The sequence below is a fragment of the Heliconius melpomene genome, chromosome 19, assembly GCF_056956725.1.
Source record: "Heliconius melpomene rosina isolate 202511_hmr_F chromosome 19, ASM5695672v1, whole genome shotgun sequence".
Taxonomy (NCBI): domain Eukaryota; kingdom Metazoa; phylum Arthropoda; class Insecta; order Lepidoptera; family Nymphalidae; genus Heliconius; species Heliconius melpomene.
In genome coordinates, this window is record NC_140407.1 from 14,979,567 (window position 1) to 14,995,267 (window position 15,701).

Sequence of the window (15,701 nt, forward strand, 5' to 3'; positions counted from 1 at the left end):
GACACATGCATACATTATACAATCACGTCAAACTTATTACACCTCTCTGTTTTTGTCAGGGATAAATAATATATTTAAACACGCTTTTATTAGGTCTACTTGTGAATATGTAATAAAATCTTAAAATCTGAATTTGAATCACTTTTAACACTTGTATCATCATGAAACACATTATAGAGCTGGTCTGACAATAGAGCCAGGCTCAGATTTATAAAAAGTAAATACTTTATATATCTGAGCATATTTTTTTGCGTACGAAGTGATTTTCTGCAATTCTTTTAATATGTATATGAAACAGAAAAAGTCACGATACAAAAAATAATTTACCCGCGCACACTAGAACCACAGATTTTACAACTAGTAGCATATTCATAAATTTCCTTACTAACATTTACTGTGTTAATTATTAAAGGTATAAAAGATGAAAATTACTCGTATGCCATTATTGCCTTTGCGTTTTTTATGATACAAAATGAAAGCGTGAAAACAACGCAATAAAAAATTGTATCTTGATTTATCAAATGAAAGAAAAAACCTTAAAAGCATACGTTTCTAGGTTCGATTTTTTTGTTCCTTTTTTTTTAGCTTTTCTATTATGACATTTCGAATGTGCCAGTAGAGCACAATTCACTTTCAACGTCGAAATGAATTGACGCCTACAAAACGCGTTGCCATAGCAACGTGTATGTCACATTATTCTTAAACGTATAATATTATGGTAGTTTGTGTTATAGTTATTTTGTTATTTATAGTACTTTAACTCTCTCTATAATCATAAACTATAATTGTGCCAAATGTCATATTTCTCCGTCAGCGTTTTACTCCTAAAAAAATAAGTTTTTGGTTGATTTAGTAATAAACAAAGCGTATTGGTTGTCACCTTAACATATAAAGAATAAATTTTATATTGTTCTTGACTTTCATAGACTATACTATATATACCCTTTAAACTGGAAAATTGCAAGGTTGCAAGGATTCACTCGACTGCAAAATCTTAAACTTCCCTTTTTATAGATTATGTTCCTCTTGCTCTGTTTGAGACTTGTTAATTCCATATTTTGTTTATATAAAATAAGTGCGCGGTTGAGTTCCGCCATACAGTATTGACATTTCAATACATTGTCAAGTACTCAAGGCGATAGTACTTAAATTGGTTTTTTTACCTGAAAATTAAAATATATCTAAATAAATAGTTTTAAGGATTTTTTTTGTTTTAGGTCCACTCTACGCCTGGTTGGATCGGATGCATCCTATAAGCTGAGCCCTTACGAAATGGAAGCTCTCAATGCGGTAAGTTATTTAATTTTTATATCGTGATGGATAAAGGTTAAAAAGTGAGGTAAATGTTAAAGGGTAAATTACGTTTAATAACAATAGGTATTTACTGCAAAAAAAAAAATATTTTTAGGCGATCTGGTACAAATTTATAGATACCAATATTTTGATCACGAATACGGTACTTATTTATATCTTTTTAAACTTTTGTTTAGATTACACTGTGAGAAGCTTCAATTTAGTTATCTTACCAGTGTATTTTTGTATTTAAGGATTTTTTACAAATTACAAATTTCCAAGTTTTTACGGATTCACATTCGAAACGTTGCACGTTGAGCGGCAAAAATAGAGAGACCTATACTGCGACTTTTTTTACTAGAGAGAGATTTTAAATAGAGTATTCGACATAAAAATATTCCCGAGGTTAGCGCGTTCAACCAAACATACTCTTTAGCTTTATAATATTAAGTATAGAATTATAGATATGTATTCATACATTGTAGCTAACTAAGTTACACTTTGACGTATTATTTGAGAGGATTAGCGAAGTTAGCGGATCAAATTAGATGGAAAATAAACATAGTTATCTCAAGGGATTGTAGCGGATAACAAATATTGTGGACTTGGGGGGGACGTGGAGGTGGGGGGGAGTGGGGATATGTTATATTTGTAGAACATAAGTTATACTACCGTCTTAGTAGTCAGTAGTGCAAGTTATTATTTGAGCTTAATAAGCTGTTTCTGTATTAAAATATATGAAATTATGTATGAAGTTTTAAAGAGTAGAACTAACTGTAAACGCTACAGGTTGTCGGTTCGATTCCTACTTGAGAAAATTAAATATTTAAAGTAAAGCAAAGTACGGCGTTGAACTCCGCCGCTCTAGACGCAATGCAATAATATTCGACGAAAAGTAATGAACGGAAGCGTTTTCATGGGTTTTTTTTAAAGAGAAGGCCGTCATTTGACGTTCGATCGGGCGACTGCATTTTGTTTTAGTATTGAGCAAGGAAATGAAAATAATCAATGTCCTCGAATTAGATTCGAATCCATAATCACTAATCTAATCCACTCTCAGATGCTACGCCACTCCACAGTGACAGCCTTGTAAAACAATTTAAACCGTGTAAAAGGTAATTTCTTATGGTGGTGCCACCATTGTCTTCCATTTAAGGTATCATACCGTATGAGAGTATTTTCTTGGCGACCGTTTATTAATTACAAGTCGTAGAGTAGTTTAGATGAGTTGAGGTAGCGTCACTTCCTTAGAAATGTTTATAATAATAAAACTTAATATAATTGTACAAAATCTAAACAAAAAATAAGGAAATACCTTTATATTTTTGTACCTTTTTAGATAAAAACTTCCTTCATTTGCCTACTTTTAAGGCTTCGGGTTACTTCAAAAACAAACTTTCTCACTTTTCATAAACTTTGTTACCTAACGGTATGTTTAAAAGTCATTGCTCTAGTTTTATCATTGCTTCTACAATCTTTTACTATTTTAAGTGTAAAATAGATTTATTAGTAAATATTTCATAAGTGCGAAAAAAACTGAAGTATATGTGTTTTATGTATAGCGTTAAAACATAACTTTAATGCTTTTCCAACACATCAATCAGCCTTGCCATGCAAGAAAATTGTGACGGTATTTTTTGACAGAGATAAACCTAGTGTTAAAATACTCCGTTGTAGTTTTTTTCGCTTAAATTTGAAGCTGAACCGCGCTACGACTCGACTAAGGTCACTTTGCATACCCTGCTAGATAAAAAATAAAGCGAAAAATAAACCCTTTCAGTGCTTTCAAAACATACATAACTAACTACGACATCTACCTATGTTAAATAAATAGAATTTTACGAGCAATTAACCACCAAATAGGGTTGTAAATTAGCAAAAGACAAGTAATTGATAGTCACCCTGGATGCATGTTCTGAGATAATTTATACTCTGTAAGCATATTATGATTCAGCAGATAGGTAAGGAACATGGGGTCTTCATGGCGCCGGAGTCCAGACTGAGTGTTACTCTTTGAATTAGTCACTGTGAAATATTAAAAAGATCTTTTTTGTTTTAACAAGGTAATTATATAGGTTTGTGAGCTGCCGTGTAGTCTATAGAAAATATTATAAGTTCAATTTATTTATAATAATATTAGTAAATTAATAAAGATGGTAGCTAGCAACCTGAATAGTTTATCAAATTAAAAGGATAAAATCAAAACACCTTTGCAAGTCATCCCATACAAGTTAAATAATACACACATACTCTATATTAGACGGTGGTGAATCAGCAAATAACGTTTTGCGAGGGCGATTGTACAAAGTGTTTTGCTTTGGATAATTTAGCGAAGAATAAGATAAGGAAGAGATTCTAATGGAAATATAATTGTATTCATAATTGGAAGAAGTTTTAAATTATTTACTACAAAGCGATTGTGATGTAGTTGTTTGTCACTTCTGATGGTTCTGGGTTCAGTTCTCATTTCGGCTAAATGTTTCATTTTTCGTATTCCAGATTTTGAAATATGAATAAAGGCATATAAAAAAATATATAAAAACTCTTTTGTATATTGCAGTGAAAGTCGTATAAAAACCAGTTCAGCTGTTCTTGAGATAAGAGCGGACAAACAAAATATTATAAACGTTCATTTGTGTACTACTAGAATACACAAATAACAAAAACACAGTTATTTTAAAATCACATACCGATATTTGATTTCTATGTAAGTATAAAGTTGCCCGAGTTGGGATCAAACCCACAACCATTGCATCTAGACACTTGCTTACTGAGTCTAGATGCTGTCTTTAAAAGTATTATTAAATATTTGATATTCAATTGAGAAGCCATTAGAGATGGTCATGTAGAGAACAGTGAGCACGTAAAGCATTGAAAATGATAAAATGCACATACGTTTGAGAATCTACCTTGAGATCTATTAAATGAGAGAAAGTTTTCATTTATTATGTTACAATATATATAAAAAAATATTTGAAATTGAGTTTTTTGTTTAGACGTCCCAGATGGTGTTAGGTTCAAATTCGACTAATAAGAAATAAAATTACCCAATACAGCAATTACATGTTAACGCGATGATTATGGGTTCGATTTTCTCTCGAGAAAATTAAATATTTATTAGCTTCGATAAAGAGACAACGTGTGACGTTGAGTTCCGCTACGCAACGTAATGTCTTGAAAATTTGGCAGAAAAAATCGGTGTCTTAGGGAACGGAGTCGACGTAATATTAGGTTCCTAGGTTCCTTCTGTCTATCCTGCTATGTACAGGATATAGCATAGAGCTAAAATAAATAATTATATCGCATCACTCGTTCACGTTTGACTTCAATTTACCTTTAAAAAATATATCAAAAGGGCCTTAATGTAGAGTAATCTTGGATGTAGGGGTGCATAATTTATCATACAGCCTAGTGGCAGTACCGCCGGCGCTACTTTTATTACATCACACGTTTAAAGAATGAATTTCAAATGGTGTCGGAAGTTTGCCTTGGGGGAGTAAAGCCTTGGTGTTACCTTTGTATGAGGAACTATTTGTGAGGTGTGTGTGAGTTTTGAGTGACTTTTTTTGTTTTTTTTTTTTTACTTATTTTTCTGTTTTGTGTAATAGAGTGTAGGGAACATTACTTATTCTAAATTAATATTATTACATTTACTACTTTACGCTCCAGCGTTCCCGGAGCCATTCCAGACATCGCAGGAAGCCGACTCTTTAAACGTGGCGATGCTAGCTAGCAGCCTACGACACGCATAGCAAAAAAACTCGGAACAGGTTTGAATTGTTCCAATGCGCTGCGTGCGGATGATTTTAGTAAATGTAATAATATTAATTTAGAATAAGTAATGTTCCCTACAAGAGAGATGTTATTTAATTGTTCATTTTTTGGCTATTTACCGATTTTGCGTGTTGATGTGCATTGCGTATGCTCTACATACAAGTCGTCTCCCGCAACTTTATTTGTGTGAAATTAAAGAGGTAAGATTACCAGAAATCCCGTTTTTTCCAGTTACTAAAAGGAATTTTATGAAATCATCTCTTAACATTACTTAATCTACCTACATTCCAAAATTTAACTTTCTTAGTCTTAACGTAAGTATTTTATATATTCTATATAAGTTTTTTTAAAAATCACACGTTATTTTATTGCATAAAACTATTTATTATATTATAAAATATAAATAATACCTTAATAGGCTTTCAAAACTTATAGTAGGGGTGTAGAGCTGCCAGAGGGTGTAAAAATCTCGAAAGGAATATACAGGCAGTGTAAATCGACTTGGAGTATGATTTATGTGTACTAAGAATGATCATCATGACGTTTTACTTTAAATTTTCATATAAAAGAAAGCGTACGTATGTAGGTGCGTCATTTGAGAGGCAGTTTTTATGTAGGAGTGGGTAATGTTTAATAATTTATTATTGAAGTGATTTTTTCACGGAGTCTTTGAAATTATAGAAAGAAATACTGTTTTGGTACAATTAGGTAATTCTGATAAAAGGTATCGTTTACAGATTCGAATTCTACTTAATATTTATAAAGCTATTCTAAGTAGATACAATAGCGTAATTAGAGGTTCCGGTTAGAATAGACACGGTGTAGGGTTAGGTTCGCCACGTTGCAAGAAAATTTTATAGCATTACACATAAGGTCTCTATGGAGCGTAACCTAACGCCTAGCTTTACTCGCTGAAGCAAGAAAATTATACAAATATAGTATAATAAAATCATTCTCACTAATAAAGACAAAATCTATACTATATTTTACGTGGAATGTAAAAATTAGCTTTTTTTTTAAATTGCAGACACTGATAGACGAAGTGATTTATCACTAGGTTATTAAAAAAATAAAAACTATAAAATCTTATTTAAATCACGTTACAGGATCAATGTTTTCTTCCTCTGAATATTTCTTATCAGTACTTCTAGAATAATTTGTTCCCCCAAGTGAGAATCGAATCCACAATCTTTACGTTTACAATCAAAAGCTTCCCTACGCTGTAATAGCCTGGACAACACTTAATTATTTAAAAAAAAATCTCTACTGAGATTACTCACAAAAATTTTCCTACAATATTTTCGTTTGAAATTACCTGTTGAAGTGCCTCGATATTAAAGTAGCCTCGTATTATATGTAAGAGGTAATATTCTAACTTTCCTGGAGTGTATTTATTACTTTAGTTATTAGGTTATATTAAACTTTTGCAATATTTTCAAGATCGACGAGGACTTGCGTACCTATCGTATGAAAAAACATATTGACATTGATTTATTTATCTTTTAGGTTTAGTTATTATAGATTTATAAAGAAAAAGTGAGAGGTAAGAGAGGTAGGGGGAGATCTCGGTTGACCTTCGAAAAGACACATGGACGTGTCCATTTTCGAAAATAGTGTTTTAACAATGGATTCGCAGGTTAATTCTGCCTACTCTGCTATGTGCGGGATACACCATTAAGCTCGCCAGTTGTGCCCAGAGGCATTAAGTGTAGCACGCGACTGGTTGTGGGTTCGATCCCCACTGGAGGAAATGCAATATTTACTTAAATTTATATTAACGAAATATGTATTAAAACGTGTCTCCATCTTTTAAGTGGTGTTAGGAACAAAGTCAGATAATAACTTAGTCAAGAGGATTTTAAGTTATGCACATCAAAGGCGCGAGGTATTCTTGTACTAGCGGCTGATGGACTAATTATACACTTTAATATTAAACGTTTTAGCGTTATATAAACCCTTTGATATAGAAACTAAGGTTATTACATATAGTATAACAATGGAATAGGGTATGGCTCAGATGATGGTTATGGTTCCGAGCCTTATTAGGAAAAAAAAAGTTTGAAATCTGATCTGTGTGAGATTGACTGTTAACGCGACGGTCGTACGCGGGTTCGCTTCTCACTAGAAGGAATGAATCATTTATAGTTCCTCGCACTGGTAACAAAATACTTAGCAAACAATGCCACTAAACACGCAATATCCCGGAAATTAGGCACAGTTTCCCTCTACTTACACTGCTATATGCAGGCTACAGCGTGAAGCCGAAGTGTGCAGCTATAAACAAACATTTTTTTTTATATCTAGTAGTTATTTCTGAAACCAAAGCCGTACAAGCCCTAGAAAACTAATATGGTCGTGTTCTTTCATTACACGTCAAACCGCAAATGATCAGAGATTTTTTTTGCACAAATTCCCATACATTTCCCAAGTATGGAATTGCCACAATTTGCGCCACGTTCGCCGCATTCCCCCAAAAATCGATAGAACATCTATCAATATCGTAAATTTGACTATAACAACGTGTTTCCGGCCTTAGGACGCGGGGGCAAAAATTAATAAGGGGAAATAATTTTAACGACTCTCAGACAAATTGATGCAGAACGCCTTTGTTGGAAATATTTGAATCTCTGACCAACTTTGTTCGGAGTTTGCACCTTGGAGTTTAGTGGAAATTGTGATTTAGTGGTTTTTACAAGGATTTATCGGGAAATTGTTTTTTTTTCCACTCGTTTAGTGACTTGCTGGAACACATATCTAAGTATTGTTTAAGTAATTATTTCAGTCACTTTTTATGGGAGATATGCACTACACCACTATACACTTTTTATATATGAACTTTATAACAAACTACAAAAAATATCTAATCAAAAGTTATATCTAAGTCGCGTAAAACCACCTGGCTGAAGTGAAACTGGCCCTTTTGTCCAAATGTACCTAGAGCTGACGAAGCGACACATTTTAGAGTGGAGACCACACGGCAAGCGCAGGACGCCCTGCAGTGGAGAGATGATTTAAAGAAAGTGGCTGGCAAAGGAAGACGTGACCAGTTGATACTCTAAGGAACAGGTCTAAATTCAAGAGTTGACAGTCAAATGATTAAAAAAAACAAGAATTTCTAAATTCCAATACATAATGGAAGTCGTATGTAGATCATTACAAAAAAAAACTATTTATACTAAAATATTGTATAGCATCGCCTTCTACCCATATTCATAAATACGATATTTTTTTCCCTTAAAACTACCACAATATTTATCTATTTTTAGGTAAAAACAAAACAGTATTAGTCAAAAGTAACTTAGAATAATGATACAATAGACAACATATGTATGGTCCCCTATTCCTAACAAGGTGGATCGACGATGCAGTTGCATTTTGCATCTGCTTAGCAATTCTACTGTAACAGCGCCCTGAGGTGACATTTCTGAGTCAAATGTAGAGAAATAAATATAGAAAACTTAGATGTTAATGCTTTAAGGAACTGATTATTTTTTGAGAAGGATGTGAGATGGGTAATGGGAACTATTTGATAGAGTTTGACTTAAGTTAATTGTTAAAAAACAAACAAATATATAGATTAATCTTATTCGATAACTTTCGATCATTTTCTATGAAAATCGCAAAATAGTGAAATTTGAACTGCCAAGTAATGTTTTTATTAAGCTACTATATGACAATGTATTAATAATTTGTATAAATAATTACAAAATAGAAATAAATATATATAAGTTTGTGTTTTCTTAGCAGGTTTCTAAGGTTCATTCTACGAAAATATTTCATTGATCATCTGATAAACACGGTAGTAGATTTTCTGATAACAAGATGTAATTCTAAACAACGATAGCAGATTTCCTATATTTTTTAATTATAACCATTATAGGTTGTTTATTTCTTAAAATAAATAAAATGTATATAATATTAGTATCAAAGGGCTCTGTTTATTGACATAACAGAATACAAGGAAATGTTCCTTGAGGTGACACATTTCAAAACAATTTACATTTGAAATCTTGATGGTGTCAGTAGATGAGAAGCAGTTACGGCCTGTCAGTTAGCTACTTGTGAACTATTGACGGTAATTCGTAAATAGAGTTATCTTATGGTTAAGTGTTAGTTTAATAATTGGAATATTACGATTTTTTAACAAATATAGATACGTTTTCTAAAAAAGTATTTTCTTTTCTAACACTTTACAAAGGTTAAAAATATAGAAAGGCAAATCGGAAGCCATATTCGGAAGGTGTCATGAAAAACCGATATTGCTGATACAAAGTGTTCGTCGGCTCGACGTGTTGCGTCTCGTGGCGTAATGACGTACGTTGTATCCACCGCACTTATTAGAGCTGCCGCGGTAGTTTTGCTAGATATGACTAAATATTCTTTTTTTTTTTCTTCATTCCGTTCGCCACATTCCACTGAATCTTGGAAATGTTGCGTATTGAGTGATTAAACTCAACGCCGTGCTTTGTATTTTTCCAGAGGAAAGAAATAGAAAACATTAAGCAATTTATTCCTGAGTCAGAATCAACCCCACAACCATCATAACCCCCACAAACGCCATATTAGAATAATGTAACACTACTATGGGTCTGTATTAATTTATAGTTCTTTCCGTTTTGCAAGAGACTTGCTACTCCGATTTTCATCGGATTTCGTGATAATACCAGACTAGTATCGTAAATCAACTTTTTGACAATTAAATGAAAACAATTGAAAAATACAAATAATGAAGAAATTTTCGTAATAAATATTAAAAAATCGTTTAAGTTATCCAAAAATAAGTAAATATAACATCCATGATAAATACTGACAACAATAATTACATACCAGGTCATCCAGTAACTCATATATCTGTAACAGACAAAATGCACCCTCCCGCATTGTCGCTTTGATCTCTGTTTTGGTTTTGAACCCGCTACATCGATGTTAGTTTCAATTCGAGTCCTCTTCAGTTTCAAATTAATCTCTGTTCGTAAATATGTGTAATGATGCACAAGATGGCGGCGCGCGTGGAGTATTCTTTACATAATTCTTTCTGTAGTGGATTTTCTTTGTTTAGGAGATATGTGGTAATGGCTGGAGGATGAGTGTTTTTTTAAGGATTAAGATAGGATATGGTTATATGTTCATACTTTTCTGTATTTTTAATCCTGGAAATTATAAAAAAAATATAAAGAAAACAATGAAAATATTTTGATTGAAGTAAATTTTGAATCAAAACATTTTCATCGTTTTCTGAAGAAGTTTTCTGAAGAAAAATGATATTCATTTATGTTATTGTAGATAATATAAGAGTTTAATTAGAGTACGAAGTCTATCAATCTTGCAATTGAATCACTCTCTTTCTCCTTATTATTAGTTTAACCCGCAAAGTAAATATAAAAAAATGTTCCGTAGATTGGAAGATGTGACCATTAGTTAGTGAGAAGATTCGTTTTGTAAAATGTGAAGATAAATTCTTCTCTAAAAATGCAAGTGTAATAGAAAAATTGTGTAGTTTCGTGTTTCTTTTTACAAGCAAGCTCATTATGTTCGTGTTTCAAATGGCAAAAAAAAAAGAACTGTCTTGTCTTGAGTCTTGCGCGGAGAATGACTGCTTAAGAATCATTCCTTGTTTTGTAAGGATCTAAATGAAGACGTTGATCGTAGTTTTCGTAATATTACTCTTTTTTTGCCGTATTTTGAGGCATTTCGGAAAAAATCTTACTTTCGGTATAATCAAGTAATTTTAATAATAGAAACTTAAAATTCATATATATGTTTATATATTCATTATTTTTGGCTGTGCCACTGACGACGGTCTTAAATATATCTTCGATCTCTATTACAATAATATTAAGTATATTTAAAAGGAACCCTTTAAAAATATAAACATTTATAATCCAGTATATCCCGTAACCCCTCAGCTGAGATATTTAATTGAGCCTCAGGTGCTTTACGCGGCGGTTGAATCACTCACGCGTCGTCACTTGTTTACACTAGTGTTTAGTGTTTGGTGAATTGTAGGCGCTGTTTAGTTTAATTTATTGTTGTTGTTATGTATTACGTAATATTCTATTTAATATAATTAATAATAATTATTATTATTCAGACGCCGTCGTGGCGTTGGACACAAACGTGTAAACACTACGGTTCTGGATTCGATTCCTACTCGAGGAAATTAAATATTAAATATTTTCATTGGAGATTGGATGGTTCTTTTTTTATTTTTTGATTGAATTGGATGTTGGTACAGTTTTGCATAAAAACCACTGAACGAATTTAGATAAAACTTTACAGCAATATTACATGTACATAAGATTTAAACATAAGCATCAAGTTATATTATGATTTTGTATAATTTGTCTTAAGCATAACTTTAAGCTTAAGCGGGCGAAGCCGTGTTTGTATCTATAGTAAAATAATAATTTCTGTACTGCGTCTGTAGGGGAAGTATTCACGGACAGATTGGATGTATGTTTCCTTGTAGTGCGTGTACACTTAATTTGGTCTCAGGTGCTTTTCAAAACGCCCAGTCATTTGTTAACAAATAAAATATTGTAAGCCTTTCTAGTATAAAAAAAAGCAGTTTAAGATTGTTATAATAGGTTTATTTTTATTTGTAATGCTACGTCATTCTATTTCATTTTAACTTATAATATAAGGATATGAAATTAAGAGATACTATCGTAGTAAAAGCTAGTTGTGGGTAGCTCGATTCCACCTACGAAAATTATAATATTCACTTTATTTATTGTATTTCTTTAAAAATAGACTGTCATACACTATGTTATTTTTCTATTACTGCATTTGCGTCGTTGAAACGGCTATAGTAGAACATTAAACCACTGCGCCGCGACGGCACACAACTTAACTTAGCTTCACTCTGTATCCCTAGCGAGTTAGTCAAAGAGAACGGAGTGCCAAATTCTAAGGTCTCTACATAGCCCTTTAGCCTCGTCTACTGTCATCAACCTCGTCATACGTGCCCTCTGGGGGGTCCTCGTGCTTTTTTAAGTGACTTTCCTCCAGTACCTCTAATACTAGGTTTTCGAAGCTCAACCGAGGTCTCTCCCTACCTCTTACCGATCGCTTTTCCATCATATATAAATATGCTTCTATCTATGCTAAATGGTCTCTTATAATAATATTTTTTATCACTTATATACATTATAGGAAAGCGAAGGCCCCATATATCCGTCCTGTGAAGGGTAAAAATGTATACAACTTGTACCTGTACTTATAAATAATTTTGAACATAGCCTATATAAATTAACAGCTCGATCAAATTTACAAGTAGTCATATTTTTTTTGTGTTTATGTTAATTGTTTCATTAAAAAAAATACCTAGTATTTAAATTTTTTTATGTTGCATCTGAAATTGTTTTTAAAGTATCTCTTAAGAAGACGTCGTAGGTCAACCGTCAAAGCCCTACTTGTTTATTTAGGATACTACTGCTTTTTCATTGTCACTTAAAAAAACATAATATTATTGTTTAGCTTTGAAGGGTGAATAAAAACCACTTTGACAAATTTAAATTCAAGTTAACTTCTTCTTAATATATTAATGTAGTAAATAAAAATAAATATATATAGCATTAGCTACTTTTTTTTCTTCTCAACTCTAGTTAAATTGTGTAATATTGTTTTCTTATATATGATTGATTTTTCCCGCTATGTCAAAGCTGCTTGTGGAGGATGTGGCCAAAGTATGGATTACGAGTAGATTGGAAACGTGTCTGCGACGCCACGCAGTACCAATTAATTTGTACTTCGCGTTTGATCGACCGCTAGCCAAAAATAACTTATTTTTAATTCGGGCCTTTGAGGTAATAGCACGTATGACGTAAATATGGGGTTAAATACAGAGAGTGTGTTCGAGTTATTGTGTAAAAGAATATAAATTAAAAGTTTTTGTGATATTGATATTTATTAAGTTCTGTTCTTAATTCTTCGTTTATTTCGAAATAAATATTATACAATTTAGATCTGCCCTTTAAATATCCATCTTCCATCAGACATTCAATACAATTTTTATATACTAATCTTGAAATCTGATGCTGCCAATAAAATAAAATATTCTGAAATGTAACTATCCACACAAATAAGCATAAAAGCCTGTTGCGTGTAAAGGCACACTCTTCACTACGCTACAAAAAGAAACAAACAATAATATTAAACATTACTTTAAAAATTCATATCCACATTCTGAAACAAAAGGACTTTCACACAAAAAACAAATGAAATTCAAAACAGTTTCATGTCGTCTCCTACGCTACGTACACGTGATAAATAAAAACATCGATGGCAGTGCTGACTGTTCGTGTAGCGGCGGACATTGAGGGATGGAGTGGTGCGGCGTCGGCGACAGGTGCCCGCGATTATATTGTAAGGGTAACTGTGCCGTGCGTACGCTGTGGTAAGTCAGTGAGGATATACGGGTTTATGTAGTATATTTTTTTCAAGGTAAGGTTGTCTAGTGCTAAGACACTCCGTTTCCTAAGGACTGCCAAATTTTCGAGATGTTACGAGTTGAGTGGATGAAGTTAAGGCCGCGTTTTGTCTTGTTGTCCGGAGCGAAGAAATGGAAATAAATATTCATATGTAAAAATAAAATTTTGTTGATCTACAAAAATATCTATTATATTTACCCCAAAGGGCACATTTAATATAAACTTAGTGGTATTAATATTTTAAAATATTACGTCATATTCTTTTTTGCCTTGCAGGATAGGCCTACGCCTACAAAATTAAACTAATGATGATGCCCCATACCTGGATATAACAAGTTAAGCGGCGAAACTTAACGCCGCGTATTATTTTAATTAAGAAGGAAAATTAAGATAATTTAAATATAAGAATTTCTACAAGCAACGATTGTACCCCTGATAACTTTCTAATATATTTTGCCGTATATTACTAAAGAAGTAATAATATTTTTTTAACATCCACAAAAAAAATAAAAAAATTAAAAGCCAAGTAATGTCCCCAACAAACAAACACGTGAAATGCGTGAAATAAAAAAAAAATATGATGTTTTCATTAGTGATCGTTTGTGCACGCAGAGGCATTTTTCCGGGCAATCCGGCCGTGACCGCCCGCCCAAAGCGATTTATATCTCGATGATACTTGAATGAGGTCGATTATAATTGATTAATTCCAACAGCTTTTTGCTCTTTCCGAGTGTGTAATTGAAAATTTCATTTTTGTAAACGCTTTTATGCATGTATTGTTTTTATTTCGCCTTTAATGTATTGGAATTTTGGCTTTTTTGGTTTTACACTTTTTTACACGTTTTAATAATGATGATGAATGATGATTATCTGTTTTTGGGTGAAAAAAGGAAAAAGAAGTATATATATTCATTTGGAAATGAGGCCGCCATGGCACAAAGGCACTTTTGGTTCCCACTTGATTGAATTATTAGTAAGAATTATTTTCTCGCTCTATTAAGTATGAAAATACCTCGGAAAATTTCTGCGTACTTTAATACTTACAGGACACAGCGTAAAGCTGTTATTTTTTATTATTATAGAAAATAAAACATTTTCTTATCACAAACTTCAATAAGTAACAAACTTTAAGTTTAACAAAGTGAAAGTAATAGTACTTACTTTCTAAAGCGCAAACAGAAAGCCCCCGTGGACCCTGTCCATTTATTGGGATTATCCTGGAGCTCTTTAAAACCAATTAATATTCCATTGATCCAGCCCTGGTATAATACCCCATGTTTCTATAGCACCTGCGATAGATTGATTTGATACGTTTTTGTGCTCGATCATTTGGATGTGGGGACGTTTTGAATGTTATTTGACTTCATTATAGATTTTTTTTAAATTTGAACTAATTCCTTTTAATAGGAAAGTTAGTAACGTTTTAAATAAGAATTTTAATTATATAAGACAAAAAGATATGCATAATGTATTCGTATTTTATATTTGTAAGAGAGAGTGCTCACTATTTTCTCCATTTTTGAGAAGTGAGAAATATTATGAGCAGGATACAGCGTTAAGCTAAAAAGAACATCGTCAAAATTATCGAAAATTACACGGAATATACGACACTATCGCTTAACAAACATTTATAATGCCAAATAATTTCACAAAGAAGCCTGAAACGATACTAAACATCATGCCCATTTTTCCATAACATTATGATTCTTATTTCTTAGGAGATAAGATATATTTTGCAAAACCGCTCATTTACCAGATAGTGATGATAGGTTACTTGTTAATATCGCGGTCCACTCGAGTGCAAAGTCTACAGCCCTGCGCCCTGCGGTAAATTTATTCGAGGGTTTGTTCCCTTACCACTGTATTAGAGTGAAAGGAAAAGGAAAAAAAAAACAGAATCACGCTGTATCCCGCACACAGCAGGGTAGACGGAGAAAACCTAGTGTTAAGACACTCCGTTCCCCATTTTCTGGAACTCTAGAGGCATTGTGTGTTCAGAGGCAAAATTCAATGCCGTATTTTGCCTCGACACCATAGCAAAGATATAAAAATATTAAATATTTCATTTCGACGAATAAGAATCGAACCCACAACCCATCACGTTCCCACTGTGTCCCTGTGCTACGACGTCCTGATAAAAATACCTTTAAGTAATCGAAGTAAGCTGTATCCTGCATCTGGCATGGTACGTGGTAGGCAGAG

At 32.7% G+C, this 15,701-nt stretch overlaps 1 protein-coding gene across 2 annotated transcripts in view; it reads left to right on the forward strand.

Moving 5' to 3' along the window:
* Positions 1 to 15,701, forward strand: part of LOC146529000 (kinesin-like protein CG14535) — a 311,360-nt gene that overhangs the window by 95,958 nt on the left and 199,701 nt on the right. For both annotated transcript variants that reach the window (XM_085203831.1, XM_085203832.1), the window contains exon 3: positions 1,218 to 1,290. In XM_085203831.1, coding sequence (XP_085059957.1) covers positions 1,218 to 1,290 — 73 coding nt within the window. The remainder of the gene's footprint in view (positions 1 to 1,217; positions 1,291 to 15,701) is intronic.